This window comes from Syngnathus floridae, chromosome 2 (genome assembly GCF_059516105.1).
Source record: "Syngnathus floridae isolate MCC-2025c chromosome 2, RoL_Sflo_1.0, whole genome shotgun sequence".
Classification (NCBI taxonomy): Eukaryota; Metazoa; Chordata; class Actinopteri; order Syngnathiformes; family Syngnathidae; genus Syngnathus; species Syngnathus floridae.
In genome coordinates, this window is record NC_142414.1 from 15,171,260 (window position 1) to 15,193,160 (window position 21,901).

Here is a 21,901-nt window from a genome sequence, read left to right on the forward strand (position 1 = left end):
TGGGGATACAAGTGAGTGGATATGGCCGGCTGGTGACAATTTTTCAAAAGCTTATAATGTTTTGTGGGTAGAATAGAAAAGGTTTGTCTAAAGTTTTTGTAAAATAGTTGGGTCTTTGACTGCGTGGCATTTGAACTAAATCATCCTTCAGTCGGACAGTTTTGCAAGAAACACTTTGGTACATGCTTAAAACTTTTGGGTCAAAAATAACCATTTTTTTAATGTACTAATCCACTTCTGGGGTGAATCCGACCCAATATTCTGGTTTTGTTTTGATACAAATACAAGTATCGGAACCTCTTTTTTTTTTTTTTAAACCCAAACAGTTTTTATTCCAACCAATTGCACTGGGTTGTTTTGTACGAAAATTGTTTGTTTTGTGCAAAACAATTTCCTGGGTCAGTCCAATTTTTTACCTGAATTAGGTTGTCTTTAACCCAGCATTATTAACGCTGTAATACTATTAACTCAAACTAATCGCTGCTATGTGTGTGTACACACACACACAGACACATATATATATATATATATATATATATATATATATATATATATATATATATATATATATATATATATATATATATATACATATATACACACACATATGTACACACATACACACACACACATATATATATATATAGTATATACACACACACATATATGTATATACTATATATATATATATATACACTATATATATATATACACACATATATACACAGATTTAAAAAATGCATATATATATATATATATATATATATATATATATATATATATATATATACATATACATATATATACACATACACACACACACACACACACACACACACATTTTAAAAAAATCTAAAAACAGCTGAACCAGAGAGTGCCAAACCGTGAAGGCAACACAAGCTCCACGATATAGGTTTGTTTGAAAAAAAACAATAAACAAAAACATGTATGGTGCTTAGGCGGGAGTTGGGGGGGCCTTAACCAATTGTTGGATAATCAGTGCAATTTTAAGGCAAATATTGATTTGTTATACGGGCCATTTGCGTTCCAAGCTGGGTCACAGAACAAATTCAGCACCAGGGCATTTATTTAAGTGCGTGAGGAGAGACAAGATGCGAGCAAGTCATTCCTTCATAAACAAGAGCAATGCCAGACAGGTCGTAGAAGCGAAACGCGCACGCCTGTTGCAAAGGCACGCGCGCCTCACATGCAGAGGAATGTTTTGCAGCGTGCCTGGTGCGCGCATATATACTTTATTCAAGAAGCGGCTCGCTTCGGACCGAAGCCTTCGGTTCGGTCAACTGCGCAACAACAAATGTCGGACATCCAAGCGGGCTTTGTTGGACTACCTGAGTAACGCGCCGCTCCCTCATGTCTCCAACATGATGTCCGCCTTGAATCCGATCGAGCCGCTCAAGAGAACCGAACAGGTGAACGACGCGTCACGGAAAATCCGATAATCCACTGGCCACTTGGACTCCGCCAGTATCACAACGTCCGCGACGTTCTGAAAAGGGCCAAGTGGGAGTCAAGCAGCCCACTCGGTTCTCCAAAATCACAAATAGTCCCACTGAAGTCCCGGTTCCGTTGACTCCTCCTCCTCTCTCTTTCTTCGGATTAGGCGAGCTGTCCATCCCCGAGATACTTTAAAGTTCAATATGATTGGATGGCAGCCAAAGGGGAGTCCCAACACATCCCCACACAAGTGGGCTAACTTTGGATCAGCAGCAATAAATTGGTTCACCTCCGCGCACTCCCACCCACCTGCTGCATATGCCAGAATTTATTCATTAGGATTCATGCATTATTCACTGTGACACCTTGTCTCCTGTCACATTACTCAGTATCAACAGGTATATGGGCTCTACCTTGGACTGCCCTGCCAAAGTTTTGGGTTCAAGTTTGCATAGACTAGACTAGACTAGACTAGACTAGACTAGACTAGACTAGACTAGACTAGACTAGACTAGACTAGACTCAACGAAGCGGTTGCATTTACCTTCTAGATATTTTTTTATTTATTATACGTACATCATTAACCAGCAATTTTGTATCCATTGTTGCTCTATTTGTGAAATACCTCAAGACTCTTCCGGGTGGGGACAATTTTTCTTACGTTTTCCAGTGTCTGTGTGGAAACCATTGTTTGTTTGTTTTTTCCAAATAATTGACTTATTTCTTGAGGGCACGACACACTAATGCATCTTTCCCTAAAGTGCAGAACTGTTTAATGAGAATGTTAATGTCTTTTCAATCACTCAATTTTCTATACCACTTATTCTTGATAGTGCAACAGGTGAGCTGGAACCTATCCCAGACTTTAGGTGAAAGGCGATACTCTCGCCAGTGCTCTCACAAGTGCGTTTTGTGAATGTGAACCCAAAAATCCATCAAACCACCAGCTGTAACGGAAGACCTATTCTGGCAAGCATTGTTTGATTTCTGGATTTAAAAATTAAATGAGAGACATTAATTGAGAGCAAGGATCGGACCTAAGGTGATTTGCTTCCAAGCTGGCTCTAAAAAACGAATTATTGGTTTATGGATGGAATATCAACTTTTTCTTGGGTCATCTGAAGTCGTGTTAATTAGCTTGCAGGCAAACATCCATAGGTGGCACGCTAGTTAGCACATCCGCCTCACAGTTCAGAGGGTGCGGGTTTTATTCCGCCTCCCTGTGTGGAGTTTGCATGTTCTCCCCGTGCCTGCATGGGTTTTCTCTGGGTACTTCAGTTTCCTTCCAAGTCCCAAAAAAAATCACTCCAAATTGCCCGTAGGTGTGAGTACGGATGGTTGTTCGTCTCTGTGTGCCCTGCGATTGGCTGGCAACAAGCTCAGGGTGTCCCCCGCCTACTGCTGGATGACTGCTGGGATAGGCTCCAGCACGCCCGCGACCCCCGTGGGGACAAGCGGTACAGATAATGGATGGATGGCAAACATCCATAGGAGCAGCAGGAAGGAAAAGCACTTAACAGGCATTTAAGCTCTTCCTGTTACAGACTGATGCAGTTAGACTGCAGTGCACTTGCATACCAAAATGCAAAACTAGGCTACAAAAATACAGAATATTTCCTATAAAATCAATAGATATCGTGAGGGGCCACTTAGAGTTGTTTTTTAGAGTTTTTAGCTGCAATGGGAGGCATCCTTCTTTCTGATACGCATCAGTTATCTGAAGATTGGCGGCTGTCTGCCAGAAAATCCTGCAGGCTAACGTCAGGTCATTTTCGCCTTCAAACTCGAGCTTCCTTGGGTTATGCAGCATGACAACAACTTCAAACATAACAGCAAGTCCACCTCTGGATGGCTCCAAAAAAATAATGAAGGTTTTGGAGTGGCCTAGTCAAGGTTTTCCGGTTGAGATACTCTGGAATCCCCTCAAATGCAATTCAGGCTTGAAAACTTTCCTAAATGTTTACGTTAAAACAATCTCATGATGAGGAGTGGGCTGAACTCCTCTGCAATGGTGCGAAAGGCTCGGCAGCAGTTCAGGAAGTAGGCAAATACATTTTACCGGAACTTTTCACAAACCCCTTCTTACCAGTACGAATAAATCTACGTAGGAAATAAAATTATCAATTAATTTTTTTTTACAAATTAAGTGAAATTTCCTTAGTCAAATTGTTGCTTTTTGGACTGACTGCGCAAATCCACATTTGGTGTTTGTCGACCTGACCACGACTAAAATTTTAAGTTGACTAATCACCAATGACTTATTTTTGGCATCTTATTGTACAATCAGCTCATTTACAGATGACCTTGGACTCGCCAGTCTACCATAACCCTCATCCAACTGTCCGACCAACAAAACGAAAAGGTCCGCAAACATCTGCACAGATGCCTGACTAGCTTTGGGTATTCTAATCACTGCTAATCTTAAAATATTCACACCGACAGGAATATGAGACTGGCAGCACCACAAAGTGAAACTCAATCTTGAGAAAAAAGAAAATCATAAAATCTTTAGTTCAATCTCCGGTGCACAGCAATCTTTCGAGCTTTTATACGATGTAATGACCCCTCCGGAGACATTAGCACATTGTGATTATGCACTGCTTTGGAACTGCTTGTGTCAACTTTGCCAAGGCAAGCACAACAACAAGCAACTGTCTGGTACATCATAGCCAGCAGATGAGTAAACCTCTCTTTGGCTCTGGTTGCCGGAGTCTGGGCACAAGTTACCATATGCCATTATTCACCGCAATCACAAGCGTCATTAAAAATCCTCCATGTGTCAACCAGGGCTGCAAATGCCAGGCTTTCCTGTGCACTCATTGGCTACGGGATGCTAAGACCCCATTGTGAACTTGGAATTGATTCTGTTCCCCTTGCATTCATGTGCGTTCATTAGCAGGCTTGACACACACAGGCCATCTATCATTTCCAGTTCCGTTTCGAAAAAAAATCCAATCCACATGAATGAATGTCTGCTATGCAACACATCATTGGCTAAACATGCACACTAATGAGATTCAATGCGATGCAATATTAATCAAGATAATAATGCTTGGCTCCACGATTAGAAATGTGATTTGAAACTTATACGGCGGAACTTCAATTTAATGGACCAATTACGAACTGAATTCAAAAGACAGAAAATAGTGTCCAGTAGTGTTCAGCGGTGTCCACTCAACATGCCACTTAGGTACATTTCATTTTCAGTCTTTTCGTCCCACAATTGGCCACAATTCACCATAGCGCCAGTATATAGCGCTGTACTCATTTTAGGGTCAATTATGTTGCTCGTTAGAAAAGACAACAATTTTAGAAATGGTTCTTATTGCAGTTTGACTACACATCTTGGGTTTGTTCAAATGGAACGTAATTGTCCAAACCATGATGCCTTTTCTTTAAAAATGTTTCCAAAACCTGGCTGTGTCATGCTCTCATCAAAACCAATGCAGCAGTTTTCACCTTCTTTCAGATGGGAAATCAAATCTGCCTGTTTTGATGGCGTGGTCTCATCTGCAAATGAGCCACTGCTTAACCTACCCATATTGTAGAGACACACACGCACACACACACACACGCACACACACACATTCTTGCTCACTCACTCTTATTCGTTCTTGCTACGGAAAACGGAAGCAATTTGCAGGCTATTAAAATAATTCATTACAATTCTCAATATTCCCTTAATTAAACTTCACTTATCGCAGTTGGGGACTCAGGAGCTCAGCCATTAAAGAGACAGTTGTCTATGGGGTCCCTATAGGTGTGTGTGTGTGTGTGCATTTCTGAATGAACTGATGTAATTTGATGGCTCAAAATTGCCAGTCAGTGTGAACGTGCACGTGAGGGGTTATCGATATGAGCCCTGCAACAGTCCAGGCAGTACACTGTTTCTTGCCTAAAAGCAGCTGCGATGCTCCCTGTAGTGTGGATGGATAGTTAACATTAAAAGAAGCTGATTATAGTATAGTAGTTCACATAACTGCTGTCTTTTGTAGGCCACCTTTGCAATTAATTGACATCATAAGTGAGCTAAAAATCCTTTTTGTTAGCTCTACCTAAGTGTTTTTGGTTGAACTTTTCTGCTAGTAATGTTTGTTTTAATTGATGTGCGCTATAAAAGTATTTATTGGAAACGATGTTCTAAGCAGCATTGCAGTTTACTTTTAAGTCCTTGATTTATTCATCCATTATTCATTGTGCGTCAAACTGAACTGGACTGAACTGCCGACTGATTGAATCGCATCAAAGAATGAGACGGAAGCTCTCAATCAGTAAAAAATATAGAATGCAGCCCATTTTATATTCTTCGCTGATGGGTCTGTTTATGAGCAAAGTAAACCTTGTTCCCTTAGCCCTCAATAAATAATGACACAGTATACAACCATTTTCTGGCAATCACATTTCTTTAACCAGTGCATTGCAGCACAGTAAAAACATATTTTAGGGCAGGATACCTGGGTTGCTGTGGGATCTCTAGATTGCCTTCTGGCTCCAGTTGCTAGGGCATCTTTATTGTGTGGTTAAAGCATGTAATGTATTTTGCCTGAATGATCTCGCTCTCGGTGGAGTGATTTGGTATTAAAGCAATGGCAGGCACCCCGGGGGATACCGGCTAGTCATCTGAAAAATATGCTAGAAACAAACAGAGAAAACACCCACCATACTAGAGAGATGTGACATAAAAGTTTTTAAAGTAGTCAGGGGGGCAAGTGGCAAGATTGCCTCTTTTCTATTGTTTCCTTGACGGTCTTCTAAACTGAGATTTTTTTTTTTTATCCATTATATGTCTGAAGATGATTAATAAGCCTGTGAAGTATGTATGTCGTGGTTTGTTAACAACACTCTTCTTCATAGTGTCAAATTTAAAAGACTGGCTATGACACAAAGTTTTGATTGAGGAACCGAATAGTAGCACTAATCTGACCAAGAAAATACATTTATAAGGAACTCAAAGATAAATTGGCAATAGTTACTTGAGAGAGCACAACACACCTTCTAAGCACTTTTATGCACAGGCATTTTCTATAGGAAGAAGTCATTTGGTAGGGCACCAATCAGATAATAGAAAAAAAAAACTACAGTGGTATTGCGTTTTACTCTCGAATGTGATCTTGATAATGTGCTCTATCATTAATTTAATTCTTCTTTTTAACAGATTACTGTAATCTAAAATGCGACTCACGCCCCTATGCCAGGAAACGTGAGTGGAGTCGAAATGGCTAATTAAAATTGGCCTTAATTGAGTTACACCTTTGCCTGGATGAAATTAAATCTAATTAAATAACCACCAGACGCAAATCACTCGGTTCTTTATTATGCTCCAACTTATTTGGCAGATACCAGCAGACACATTCACAGCATAGAGATGAGCAATTCCCAGCTAGGGTTTGAATGTGAACTGCAGATGCAGCCATTGAATTGTGTATTCTATCGATTGAGTAAATCATAAAAAAATCATAACTAAACAATAACATACGTACATGTGAGTTATTTTTGTCCACTTAGGGTCACCATCTTTACATTCTACTGTTTATCTGTGACTTTGAGTGTGTATGGCTTAAAAGGCCCGGGCCTGGCATGGCATGGCATGATGTGGGTGTAAGGAAATTAGAACGTCGAGTCGGCTGGTGGTTAACTGGCAGCAACTTATTTCTACACAGTATTGCATAACACGTAGACAACCTCCTGATGCACCATTTAACTGGACAGGCTCGCCAAAGAGTTGGAGAAAGTTATTTTTTGTCATCTTTCGTCCTGGTTTCCTGTTCTCGGTCTTCAAGGAGGGTCCCTGTCTAATTTGGAGGCGTGGAGGGTGCAGTGGTTGTGCTCAAATGTAATCTACATGCTAATTATAATGCCAGGCTAAAGCGTGGCCGTGTTGCTGCTGCTCCTCTGAGTTCCAAACTAAACCCAGAGGCTGGCGGGAGAACGGGCATGCTGGAGTTGGCGAGTGATTACGATAAGACCATCCCTGCATGTGAACAGCAATTAGTAAGTGCAATCAGAGCCTTTACACCCCCGTGTCTCTCAGCCCTTACTTTCTTATCTTTGAGGCAGCCCCTCTCATTTATTCAAGTCTATGAATTTTAAACCGCTTTATGTTTGGACTTTGAGGTCTTCCGTTTCGGCACAGCAAATATCAGACGTCATCGAGATAAGAAGTTGGTTTGTCCTTTTAACGTGATCAAAATGGATATATATGGAGTGGGGTTTAAAAAAAAAAAAAAAAGTGCAGCCGAATTGAACAGTTATTATATAAAATGTAAGCACAAGCCTCTGAAAATAGTTCCACCTGTCCAGTTTATTAAAACACCTTTTTTTGTCAAGCCTGACACGTATCCCGCTTTTCTCCTAGAGAGAAAAAAAAAAAAACTGAGTTGCTCATTCTTTTTGCCGACTTCAGCCTCCTCATCTCCTCATCAGCCATTCAAACCTTCCACCTCGATCTGCCCTCTGGCCATCTGTCTCATTTCTCTGAGTCGTTCCTTCAGTCTCACCTTTCCCTCGCTTCAATTGCACCCTCTGAATCATTGCTCCTCTTCCACTTTTGTTTTTCATTAGCCTCGAGATGCCCATTTAAAGTGGAAAGAGTGTTGCTGACAATGGTTTAATAACATGATGCAGAGGCTCGTGCGCCCATGAATGAAATCCGGACAACTGTGCACGATCTCGAAGCAATAAGACAAACAAATTGGTATGATAGCAAGAAAGGCAGACGTAAGAGGTGAGTGAGGGGTGAGGAGACGAGCAAATGAATGGCAAGGAAATGAACTAACTAAAGCTCACCTCATTAAATGAATCGGGCCAACTGGAAGGTGTGTGACCTGCTGACACCAATCAGCATTTTCTATCAGATAATGGAGGCATGCTTTCAAACGGGGAAAATGACACCAGGTCGCTATCAGATAATGGTGGCAAGTTTTCCATGAGCAAAAATGTCAAATGAATTACAGCTCTAAAATGAATTCTTTTGAATTAATGTTTCAATAACAAAATAGATAGATAGATAGATAGATAGATAGATAGATAGATAGATAGATAGATAGATAGATAGATAGATAGATAGATAGATAGATAGATAGATAGATAGATAGATAGATAGATAGATAGATAGATAGATAGATAGATAGATAGATAGATAGATAGATAGATAGATAGATAGATAGATAGATAGTCCATGCTGTTCTTTAATCCAACCCATTTCCAATGTCAACTATTTGCTCAAATTGTTTTGGTAATGCATTGATCGGACCGTCTTCTAGTGTGCTGGAGATGATCTCTTCTGATTACAGCCAGTCACCCGGTTTACCTTCTTCTTTTTAAACTTTTATGCTGAAAAGTACAGTGATTGCTGGCCATAGGACTGTGCTGCCATCTTCTGGGCTAAAACGATATTACTTATGCTGGCCAATGAAATAATATTGTATTTCATCTGTTTACAATGTCAGATGGAGATACGTGGTATTTGCTGTCACTCACGAGTCAAAGTGGGTAGGAACAATGGTGGTCCTTCAGCTGCCTGGAAATGCAAGGGGGCAACTTTGACCATCTCTCTAGCAGGTGCAAGTAAAACTGCAGTCAACTTTCAAATGATGCTTTTTTTTCTCATGGTGTGCAGAAGTGAAGAAAAAAAACCGTTTCAATTCAATCATTTCAAACAGTTAAATAAAAAAGGTAATGAATCAAATTCTGACTTATGAAAAGAATGTGATTTGCCTCAGAGTAACTCAGACAATGTGGAATGTTATGGCTCAGTGTGGGCTGGGGTTGAGAAATCCGAGTGCAGCTTGATATAGAAACCGAGTGCCAACATTGGTGGTCAAAGATGAAACGAGGAGGTGCAGACAACAAGACGAAGGGTCACATTCTATTTCTTCTCTCATTGCGCCGAATCGCTATCTCAAGTAGGAAATGGGAAGCATTGGAAATGTATGGGACATGAACAAGATGGTGGTGGGGAAATTTGGGAAAAGAAAAAAAGGGAAAGGAAGAGAACGTGGCAGCCTCCCAGTAAGCTATCTGACACTCTCCCACCAGGAGTCCAACAAGCCAGCTGACTGCTATTTCCAGCATGAGATGACCCTCCAGCTGGAGCTTGGGAGGTAGAGGTTGATGGCGGGTTGGTCATGAGGGAGGGGGGAGAGAGAGAGAGAGAGAGAGAGAGAGAGAGAGAGAGAGAGAGAGAGAGAGAGAGAGAGAGAGAGAGAGAGAGACGGCATACTTCGCTGGAGCTCGTCCACCAGAACACCATTCAAGGACATTCGGAATTTACAAGATCTAAAAGAGGACCCCAGGCCTCATCTCATCACTATGTGTCCACGCAAACAACATTACACCACTTTAGCTGCTTCCCAAACTTTTTTTTTGTGTGTATTTTTTAACTGTATTCAACACAACCCTAGAACTAAAATTTACAAGTAAAGACAGGTACTGTATACCGAATGTCCCAAAAGTCAATTTACTTTTTTTGTTTGTTTGTTTGTTTGTTTGTTTCAGGTATCGTTCAGACAGAAATGAGGCCATCAGCATGTGACATCTTCGGCTATGCAGTTTGAGAGCATATCATTCTTTGCCAATTGAGCAGCATCGGAGCAGTGTTGGCAAGAAGTCTTTCAGTCTCTGACTGTGCCAGTTTGCAAAGCTTTATAGCTCTCACACTCTTTCAACGTGTAGTACAATTCCCGCTATCGCTGGTAAGATTTGCTAAACAAAATCTGTTCATGGCAAACTATGCAACAGCTAGAAACAGTTCTTACCAGGTGGCAATTCTTCAATACCGCTTCAATGACGAGGTTAGGGCAGGAGAAGGACATGCTGACAAATACTGCCAAGTCTAAAGCTGTCAATGATATGGGAATGATACGGGAAATGAAGAAGAAGTCTCTGTAGTGACTTTTGGCACAACTTGCATATTGTGCTGCAAATATATTTTCAAAATGATTTGTTTACAAGTGAGAAGATCATTTTAATCAAAGGGAAGCAAAGTGAAAGAGTGCTCTGTAGACACAAATCATGTTGTTGTTATTCCACTGTAAACACTTGGAGGACATGAATGTAAACTCAGCACGCTCTCTTGACCAAAGAAGCTAATTGCACCACTATAGTGCTCCTAGTTTCCTAAATATTTTGAGCAGAAATCAAAACTGTGCATCACAACTAAATGTACACAGAACCAAGTGTGATTGACATTCAACTTGAATTCAAATTTGGCTAAAACAATCAACAGCAGACTAGCCAATATGGTTGGAACAAATACAATAAAATAAGTGGATTAAATAAAATCTGATTTCATTAGACTGACCATTCTAAATGTAATTATGTGGTGAACTACTTTTTACTACGAGGTGAGATCATAAAATTAATATGTTAATCGACAACTAATTGTCTGGTGAACAATTTTTGTACTAATTTTTGTAAAAAGAGAGTTAGTAATAAACGAACTTTTCTAGATTACATTTTTGTGCTGATTTGGAAACTTCCATCCTTTTTTCGGTAGCATATAAGGTTCAAATAATAATAATAATGACTGTAATATGATATTTTTACTTGTAACATTTAGGAATTAAGGAAGTTCAGCAACAGGTGGAATATTTTTCTGAAACATTGTAGCTGTTAATTAAGGTGCATAAAATCAATATTGTGCAAGCTTTTATAGGTCAAACAAATGTGGAATGAAAGAACATTATAGTTGAAACATTAATGTCTTAGGGGGATTTTTTTTTTTTTTAAATCAGTTGCTGTCGACTGAAAATCACAGTGTCCCCATTGATTTCAGTGAAAGGAAGTCCAGTCCACTTAATGGATCACATACTGTGTATGTGCATGCAGTCCACTTTGTGCACTTAATTTAAAAAAGCATCCCCCACCCCCGTTATTTATTTATTAATTTATTTATTAATTTATTTATATTGTAAACTTGTCAAGTTTCTTGTATATGCACACCAAGTTATCTTTCCTACCAGATCGACACTTGATGATTACTCCAAACTCGTCCTCCAGCACCTCGTCGCAATAGTCCTCGGGTCGCACAGCCTCCGCCATGGGTGCACAGGGAAACCGGGTCTAAAATGTGATGTTTTTGGTCAAACGATCGTATAATCCAAAAGGGAGCTGGATAGACCCAAAGACTCCACAGGCAACAGCCACAGACTGGACGCAGGACCCGAACTCCAGCCAAGACGGGGGCGTTGACGCCTGAGAAGTAGCTGTCAAGTATCACGCCCAGCAAGATGGATCCAAGCAGGTGTGCGGACCAGGGAGTGGGGTGGCATGGGGTCTTTGTAGCAGCAGCAGCAGCAGCAGCAGCAGCAGCAGCAGCAGGATTCCCAGCTCTAAATAGACAGTTGTCTGGCGGCTGTCGTCGGCAGACTCCATGCGTAAAAACCGACACCACGCGCCGCAAAAGTATTATTTCCGGGATTCGAAAGATTGCAGGTCCAGTAGAACTTATTGTTACCATGACGTGTCACATACTTCCGGATGGTAACAGTTCAAAGTATTTTCACAAGAACCGTTGCATGACATTTGGCAAATTCAAAAATTCCAAACTATTTCCAGTTGTCCCCCGTTATACCCGGGTGATCGGGACCAGGCCTGGCCGCAAATATGAAAATCCGCGTAGAATTGACCCACATTCGGGATATTTCTTAAGTAATTGTTTTTGACAACCCAATTTTTCAAAAAGATGTTGATAAAACCTCCATTATGCTTTTGGCACACAAACACGGGGGTTGCCCTCCCATCTTTTTTAATTTATTGAAGAAAAATATATATGGGGGTGAGTCTGCGGGCCACATGAAATGATGTGGTGGGCCATATCTGGCCCCCGGGCCTTGACTTTGACATCCCTTTAGAGTCTAAAGTTTAGACCTTTCAAATTGTTCAGATAATTTATTCTATTTTGTTTTACATCATTTCACAAATAAAGCTACAGTCATAGTTATATTTTTTTTCAAGAAAAGCTAAGAAAAACAACAACAACAAAAACTGATGTCTAATTGGCAACCCCGAACACAGCACGTTTTTGTCATCGTTTTCTGTTCAGGTCAGTGTTAGTCACGTTTTACCTAGTTACATCTGGTCGTTAATACCCTGGTCAATTACTGCAGGCATTATTGTCCCACGTGACAAGTATTTTACACAGTGCTTGTTACCAAGTTGTTGGTTGAAATGAAGATGGTACAGTAAACTGTCAGGAAGATACTTGGACTGAAATTGGAGCCAGACTGCAACTAGAATAGTGTACATGCCGACTGAAGTAATGTTTATTTTAAGCTCCAAGTCAAACACTTGTATCGGTCCCAAATTTCAAATAGGAAAGATGAGGTCTGAATTTTTATATGCAGAAAATATCTGAGGAATAACATCTCAAGTTGCATAAAAAACTGAGACTGTACTGATGTCATGCATGAAAATTGGATGATCATAATAAATAAAAATACCGGAATATACTGTGTAAAGTTATACTGTCTATGTCCATTTTATGTACTGCATATTCTGCTTAGAACCGCAGGTCACATGGCACAATCTATTCGAGCAGCAGAGTACATCACACTCAGCTATAAGAATATTACATCCTTATCTTATGTATGTATTTGGGTAGAATAAAAATGTTTTAATCATGTAAAAAGTGAAAGACAAATGATAGAATAGCTTTGTTGCATATAAAATGGAAATGGTGCCTCTGCACTTGCTCAATTAATCCAGCAGTGGGCAGCATAGCCGCAGGTAAAGTTCAATGTAATGAATGGAACCCTACTGTTGAGTTAAAAAAACGATTTAAATACACTTGCATTTGAAGTCATGAAACCATGGCAAGCCCTAGTCAACTAATTTAGTCGACTTTTTCCACTGAGGGGCAAATCCAGAAAAATGGAAGGAAGCAATCCAATTTAGATCAACTTAAACAACAGCACTTAAACACATACAGGACTCAAAATCAAATCTCAATTGCAGCTCTTGGTGGCAAAGCAAAAACTTATCAGTAATAATGTGGTGTATTTGCAATTTTTTAAATGATTAACAGGTAATAGAACATTCAACTTGAAAATGAGTTTTAAAATATTTTTATTCATAATTTGAAATAATACTGTGCTATTTTTCAACATTGTATCTTTTACTTGTGAGCTTTTAATGCAAGCCATGGTTAAATATAATTATATGAGGTGGGCCATTAAAATTCCTCAAGCTGGATTTTGGACACTCCGAATGTGCGTTGAGTTTCCACAATCAAATTTCTGCAAACAATGTTTATTTATAGACACGAGAAAACACAGACATATTTTGTGTATCAGTCATTCACTTAGATTCTTTAGCACAAAAACTTGTCACTGTCCCATTTTGACATCACGGTCTGTTGGCAGAGTCTAAGGCTGATCTATTACACCACTAAGCACACACAAGAATTGTTCCGAGCTAGCTCCTATCAGGTGATACTACACCCTCTTTGACCGTGACCTGCACCGAGTTGTGGCATCGCTCAAAAGTGATGAAGGTCAGGTGAGAAGGACGATGTCATGATATGAGGTATCGCTTACGGAGGATGACTGTCATCTCGAGTAGCTGCATAAAACAAAAAATGAAATCACACCTACTGTAGTGTTGTTTGATGTCATTTCAATTTAATAGTTTTGAAATGTTTTGGAAGTAAATATATTTGTGTGGGGCTGATCGATTATGAAAAAATATTAATCACGATTATTTTGGTAATGATTGTAACCACAATTATTCAAATGATCATTTGTGCAAAACAACAAAATGTTTAAACATTTAAAAAATATATAAAGATAAATAAATTTCTTTGAAACACATATGTATGTAAGGGTCTTTTGGACCAAACTGAATTTATAAAATGTTTTTTTTTAATTTAAAAAAAGTTGCAAATGAATAAATTCAAGTATTGTTTTGTTGCATATTAATGCATTTTGATCATACTTTTTTATGATTATGTCAATTTTACAATCTTGGATTGTAATAATCGTAATTGTAATAACATTTTGATTAATTGCACAGCCTTATATTTGTGTGTTGTGTTCTTTTGCCCATTTATTTCTTTTTTCCAGTGGTTCTAAAATTTTTCACACCAAGCACAAAAATACTAAGTTGTCTACCAGACACTATCCAGCTTTCTTCTGGACAAACGTACCTGCTGATCTAATTAGCACAACGGCTTTCAATGAACGTGTTCACTGTTTTGTGACAATCTGACCGACCTTACGGGAGATGAGAGCAGACCGGCCAGACACCAAAGACGGCTGCTAATCAATCGTACCGGCTCTGCGCGTGTACCCTGCAAGGTTGCTACGGTGACTGAAACTTGAGTCAATAGATTGGTAGAGAGGAACTTCCTGGAAGTGTTAAGTCCATTTATGAGGATGAGGATGGTCATTCTGTACAGATTTTCTCTTTTCTGGTATTGATTACGTATGTTGGGGGATAAGTTCCATGCTCACCTTTCCTGATGGCTCGGCCTCTCCGCTGACATGACAATAGAGGCTACAGTGTGAACTTGTGTACACTAGTCTCTAAGAGCTCTTGGCAAATGAGTAATTCATGTGGACCAAACCTCCCCCATCACATCTCCCGCTTTCTCGAAGGCCTCTCCCTAGCACGGTGAATGGGAGCTAGTAGTACTCCTCGTAGCTCTTGGGGTTGAGGCAGTAGAGGACGCCACCGCCGAAAGCGAAGATGGTCCCGCCCCAGGCCAGGCCGTAGCCCCAGTTGAACTCGTGGTAAATCTTCAGGTTGATGCTCTCAATGAACTTGATGGGATAGAGCACCAAGCTGCAGGCCTGCAGGACCACTGGGGAGAAGATATTGTCCCTTAAAAAACACATCAAGCCATTGGAGGTGGGCTGGCGAGAGGGATGAAAGTGCCATTTCATAAAAATGGCAGGAAATGTTCATTATCAAAAAATTGCACACTGCATAATGGTTTGTCATTAGCATCGATCAATTTTGACTGTGGGGAGGGACATAAACAATGAATGAAGGAGAGAATGAAAGCTAAGGAGGATGCAAGAAGAAAGGAAGGAATCAAGTCAGAGGAAGATAAAAAAGGGTAGAAAATAAGGGACACAAAATATAAGCTTTGACCAAGAACTGGGAATATTCCAAGGATAAGACAACAAAATACAAAGAAGGTGTTGGAGGAAGTAAGAAAAAGGGGAAATATATAAAGGGAGAACTGATGCAACAAATCAGAGCCAGGTAGCCGTTAATGCAATAATATGGGCACCGCGGTCACCACAAAATCTGCAAACTATTTACTTTCAATTTAATTAGACCGTAATTAGTACTATTGACTCTTAAAATGGAAAAGAGATTTAAATGCAAATCAGTGCCCAATGACCAAAATAATTAAATGAAAATGTCTGAAACTAAAATAGAAAAACAACATTTTTGTTCAAATGAAATAAAAAAACAAGAAAGCTAAAAAACATAAATAATGGACTAAGTACATTTACAACTAAAACGAACTACTCTGATTATGAACATGTTTGCTTTTTTATTACTTTTGTTTGTTTGTTATTGTTATCTCCAAATACTTTTATACTTTTTCCAGCATTACTGTACAGCTTTACAGAAGAGGGAAGAGTGAGCAGGCCTTTAGGAATTTTTGTTTACTAAAATCTTGCTGTAAGAAAAATTACTACTATCAAAATTTTTAAAACAGAAGTCCAAACGATATAAAAACTATGATGAAACAAGTAAATAACTATTTAATAGGTACAGTAGGTAAGTGGGCTTAGCTTTTTTTTGACAAGCTTAAACCGACTAAGTCGATGTCTGCATTGGCCTACTCTATACTTTTATGGAGGTACAATGTATGAAGGACAGACAACGAAGATCCCGGAAGAAAAACAAGAAGGAAATTTACAGTGTAAATTTTACTTGACTATAAAATGTGTAGAAGAAGGTTTGCGGAGAGAGCTTGAGAGATTGCACATATGGTGAGCGGCGACCTTTGACCTGGAGGTGTTGTTGTGATGTGTGTCAACCCACCTGTAGCAAAGAGCATGAATGCGACAGGCCTGTAGAATCGCCGTCTGGTGCCGATGCACACGGCCACCAGAGCCACCAGGAATGACAGCAGCACCAAGGCTCCGCCTCCTAGCAACAGCGCCAGTGTGGCAACCTGCCAGTCTGGAAAAAGGATGGAAGGAGGGTGGAAACAGAAGAACAGTAAGATGAACATTTTTCGTCAACAATTTAAAGGAGATCTTTGATAAAAGATGGAGATGATCTCATATCACCACCATGGATGTGGATCAAACACAAGTCAAATTATTTATTATGCAAGGTTAACCAATCTGAAATGCATGAAGCTCCTGGAAAAGATCTGTTCCAACTTGAAAAGTCTCATCATGCAATAAATAGCAATCTTAAGCATCCAAATTTGAAATCCAATCTTTCCATTCGTTATCATCGGCTTTGAAGTCACCTTCTTTGAAGGGCACCGAGCCGTCTCTGTGCTGTGCAAAGGCGTAAGGACTTTTTGAATGACTTTTAAAATCTTCTTGCCAAAATCATGCCAAAGTATGACTATATTCTATTTATGAAGGATTTTTATACTCATGTGTGCTTCCCAAAAAAACCTTGGTTCCACTCATGCTCCCGTACGTCCTATGCTACATTCTGTGGCTCCATTAAAAACTGCTATTAAACATGCTGTGGTGCAATTCTGAAGAAAACCAAGGCCTAGATGGCACTGAAATAGACTTTGTATGAAAAGAAAATAGAAGTGATGGTGTTTGGTCCAAGTGGCCTTTACACACCCCACCCTGTTGACTTGACCCCCCTGGAGCTTTATTAAAAAGCCAACAGAACCCAAAGAACATTTTGCCTCCTAGCTCGCCATCAACTCGGGTGAAAGCAGATTCCTGAGCAACTTTAATGTCACTTTCAGTCGACAGACAGCAAGTGGCAAAATGTCCGACCCTGACATAGATAAAAACGGGTGTGTTTTGCTTCCCTTTTTCTATTCTACAAACGCAATATTCATCGGACTGCTGTGATTAGAGCTGGGGTGCATAGCCCATATTTTTTGTAAAGAACATTTTTGCCTTCACTTCCACTTTAAGTGTTCAGTATTGACCCCACATGTCAGAACAAGGTCGACCGTACGATTATGACACTCAGTGGCTCCATCTACTATCTGAGAGACTCTCTAATACCAAAATAAAAGATGAGCTCATGCTATCATTTTGGAGTTCAAACTAAGTCACCCACGAGAATTATTTTTACCTTGACGGGAGGTTCAGAAATATGTTAGGTAGACAAGCACATGAAGGCAAGGAAATGGAATAATGTGAAGCGGTGGGGGGGGGGAGGTAGCAAATACAAGAGGAAAACAAGGGTGGTACCCTTACAAGGGCAAAGAGAGGGCTGCATAAAAAAAGATGACAGGGAGGGCAGATGAGACAAGAAAAAGCGAGGTGAAAGAAAGGTAATGAAGACAGTGAGCACTTAGTTCACTAAGGCTGACAAAAAGCCTGCGCTACAAAATCTTTACTAGCCATATATATATATATATATATATATATATATATATATATATATATATATATATATAGTAGGCAGGATAGCTTGGTGTGCACTTAAATAGCACACAGACCTTGTTCCATATCCTGACATCAAGCTCTAGTTTCTACTGTTCCCTTCATCTTTTATCAACCTAGATAGAAGCAAACTCAAAAGCTGAGATATTGAAAAAAAACAAAAAAAAACAATATCAAACAGTTCATAGTTCTATTTCTTAGGAATTAAGTCAGTGGCACTGTTTCACTGCCTTTTCAAGCTATTTCTGATGGAACTGACGCTTCAGTTTTTCAAAAATTTACATATTTTCAGCAATATTTAATTACCTATTTCTTTTTCTACCGATACTCTATTCTGTCTTCTGGAATGACTCAGTTTTAAGTAAGGCAGGTAAACTGTTACTTGACAGTGGTGTCGAAATTTAAAATGACTTATTCATTTCAAGGAATGAGAAAATCACAATGTATTAGGTGCATCCATTGCAGCCTTATTTTAACATGACCACAAATAGTACCTATGTGTAGCACTAGAAAGCACCTTATAAAATATGAATGAAGGAAGGGAGGAAATAAAAAGACGAAAGTAAGAAAACACAAGACAGCATATTTTCTGTATGCAAATAAACACTGCGCCTAAAATCCCTCAAATGCAGGATCAAAGTAATTTACTGCTATTGATTTGAATGTGATGTAACAATGCACGTATGTTGTAGTACCAAGAATAGCATCTCACAGTGACATGAGGTCGCAGAATGTTTTTGCGTTATGCTTGCCCCAAAAGCATTGACGCTCATGTACCACAGCTGAATGCATCACTTACCGCTCCATCTTTGGCTGCAACAAATAAAAAGAGTCAGGTTCTCTGCTGGCAGGGGAGCGCGAGTGACCGGAGAAGGATGATTAGATTAAATGGAGCAGATTGGTTTGAATTTGAAACTATTTTAAACAGTCACCTATAACCTCAAAATATTTTAATGAATGCAGAATCAGAAAACACCATGGAAGATCCATTACCATTAATAAGACAGTTTATGTCTTTGTAAGAGTGCGTTCATCATTAGACTAAGAATACTTTTGTTGGAGACCATCTTCTGAACTTGAGATGTGACACACCGGTGGTACAGAAGCTCCCTCTAGTGGAGGAATCACTACCTCAATAGAGTTCAGTTGTATTTAATCTTAAATTGAATACAGTTGCATTCTGATCCCAAGAACTGTTTATTTGAAAATAAGTAACATAAGATTTTCTTGCAGTCTACTGCATATTCTTTGGTGCTTGTGATTTAAAAATATGTACGCACAATGTCACAAAAAAGATTGATTGATTGATTGATTGATTGATTGATTGATTGATTGATTGATTGATTGATTGATTGATTGATAATGGTATCGAATGTGAATGAAAAGACTGCTTATATTTTTCTGGTATTGATAGAACAACTGTCCTTGATGTGCATAGCAGCTCTAGAAAAAAATTACTCTGAGTGCCAATTAAAGGATGAGCACAAGCTGCCAGGCAGCCAAGTCGCCAAGGGAGATGGCAAATGGCAGTGAGCAACTTGCTTCTTTAATATCGTAATGCAAAAGGAAAAGGAAAGGAGGTGCAGGGTTGCAACAACAGAGAAATCAAAGTATGACATAAAATATTCAACTAGCCCTCACAGGAGTCTGTCCACAAATAGGTCAACTCAATATGGTCGCCTAATATTGCTGCGCATGCACACGCACACTCACACATGCACACTCACACGTGCACGCACACACAAACAAACCCAGCAGCAGACAAATGCATATCAATGGAGTCTCCAGGTAGCAACAGTGGATTCTATAACGGTAGGTCGAATAATTGCAGCATATGGTGTTCTTTCAATTAGTACCAGTCGGCTCCCACTTAGCGGTGGCAAAAAATACAGTTTTCTTTTTAAATAGAACGCTATGTTGTATCAAAAAGGTTCACGAACTCCTGTCCCGTCATGTTTCTCAACAGCCGCATCGCAATAAATCAGAATGTTGCAAAAAAGTTGAAGGAAACGAAGAGCTCTACACAAAAAGTCTTTTTGTATGGATTCGTTGAGCATACATTGGGAAAGGTAAATAATAGTAGCATAAGTCCCTAAGTCATTTTCGAGTGTTTTGGGGAAACAGGAGCGTGGCATATTTTAATAAGCAATTAATCAAATCATTTTAAAATGATGCAGTGCAGAACACAGTAATGATGATTCAGTTAATAATTTTGTTTGTTTGAAAATAGGCAACATTGTTAAGTTCTGTTTTCAATGTTTTATTGTTAAAGTTGCTAAATATAGTAACAGAATTCACCAACAAAACCATCCTGCAAAATGGTCAAGGTCTGTCAAACTCCTGTCCGGTCCATCGACTTCCATTCTAACATCAATCCAGAGCCTTTCTGTCAGCTGTCATAAATCTATACCAAAACAGTTCCAACAAGTAGCGGACCTTCAGCAAGCAAAATGGTGAAGTGTGTTAGGGTTAGGGAGTGTGTCAAGTCTTTCACTGGGATGGCTGACAATGCAGCCCGTCTGCAAGCCTTCTACAACTCCGCACATCATCTAAATATATGCGGGCAAGTGTGGGCGTGATAATCACTGTCTGAAAATATCAGAACAAAACTCGCAATATTTTTATTTACTTGATGTCTTAAGGTTACCTGGTTGCCTCATAAAAGTAACATTCTGTCACTTGTATAAGATGTATATTAATGAGACAAAAAAAATCTCCAAAACCAATTACTGATCAGCGCTGGTATTTCTTTTGCAATGCAAGTGATCATTAAAATGTCGGACACGGAAGAGATGGATCGGGAGGGGTGTGGCTTTCGTAGAACGTCAATTTGGCAAAATTGGGAACGATTTGCTTTTTGAAAGTTACCTCCTGTTTATTCGCAGCCACGTTGTTAGTGGAAGCATGCAGATCAACTTGCGAGATAAATGTTAAATGCATTTTTTCCCCCAGCTTCCTCCCACATTCCAAAAACATGCACGATAGAAAAACTCAGAAAGGACATGCAAACACATATTCGAACCCCAAAACTCAGGTATATGCAAGTTATTGGTCTAACTTGCAGGGCCGTAAAATCTAAAAAAAAGTTTAGGAACCCCTCAACAATACAATTATGAAAAGGGGGGGGGGAATTATATTGCGTTGTTGGAATGTGTACACTTGCGTCCAACTGTATCCGCAGGGTCGCCTTCCTCTCTCTCACCTGAGCTTAGCGTGGTGTTGCACTGCCACTTGTCGGTGCTCGTCGGCTTCCAGCAGGACTCCCACAGGGACAGGTAGTACTGATCGTCAGCCGTCACCCACGCGGGACTCATCACGGCACCCACATCCAGGCACAACGCCAGGAAAACGCACACCAGGCCCACCAGCTTGAGCGGTGTGAGCGGGGATCTGCGCGCTGACTCCTCCGACTCGGTGACAGCCGACGACATGGCGTGGGCCGAGGATGCGAGGAGAATGAAAAAATCCCGATGAAGACAAGTCCGTTGTTCTTCGTGGGTGTATCCCGCACGCAGGACGGGACGTGTGCCTGCCTTGTGGGCATCACCGGAGCTGAGCAACGGAGCTTGATAGGCTAACCTGAAGTCACTGACGTCACTGGTCCCTAGTGGTAGGAAGTAACCCAAGTATCAATATACTTAGTTACGTTTTTCAGCTACTGCATGTTAGTTTACTTTTTACTGAAATGTAATAAAGTGCAATGCTTTTTTCCCAGTTTTTTTTTTCTTAAGTTGACACTGCATGGTCACCAGCACATTTTTATCAATGACTGTGTCTCTCCCTAAATGTTGAAGAAAGGTCTTTACTTTTTTCCCACCACATCAGCTTTTGAGGTATTTTCATTTTTAATCTTTAAATTTAACCAAAACGTGCAATACACATTTTAC

The 21,901-nt window shown here is 39.8% G+C and overlaps 2 protein-coding genes across 6 annotated transcripts in view; both read right to left on the bottom strand.

The window, feature by feature from the left end:
• The window catches only part of dmd (dystrophin), a 95,893-nt gene extending 83,965 nt beyond the window's left edge, over positions 1–11,928 (bottom strand). For all 4 annotated transcript variants that reach the window (XM_088361822.1, XM_088361812.1, XM_088361802.1 and 1 more), the window contains exon 1: positions 11,415–11,928. In XM_088361822.1, coding sequence (XP_088217948.1) covers positions 11,415–11,496 — 82 coding nt within the window. In that variant the 5' untranslated portion in view covers positions 11,497–11,928. The remainder of the gene's footprint in view (positions 1–11,414) is intronic.
• A 1,759-nt stretch (positions 11,929–13,687) lies between these two features.
• LOC148402104 (transmembrane protein 47-like) lies at positions 13,688–21,599 on the bottom strand. Of its 2 annotated transcripts, none has more exons than XM_088369811.1 (3): positions 21,217–21,586; positions 16,459–16,599; positions 13,688–15,256 (listed from the first exon to the last, which is right to left on the bottom strand). In XM_088369811.1, the coding sequence occupies exons 1-3, from the start codon at positions 21,443–21,445 to the stop codon at positions 15,078–15,080; spliced, it is 549 nt and encodes a 182-aa protein (XP_088225937.1). In that variant the 5' UTR covers positions 21,446–21,586; the 3' UTR covers positions 13,688–15,077. The 2 variants fall into 2 exon arrangements, with proteins under 2 accessions (XP_088225937.1, XP_088225938.1); XM_088369812.1 differs by having other exon boundaries at positions 15,143–15,276; positions 21,217–21,599.
• Positions 21,600–21,901: the final 302 nt, after the last annotated feature.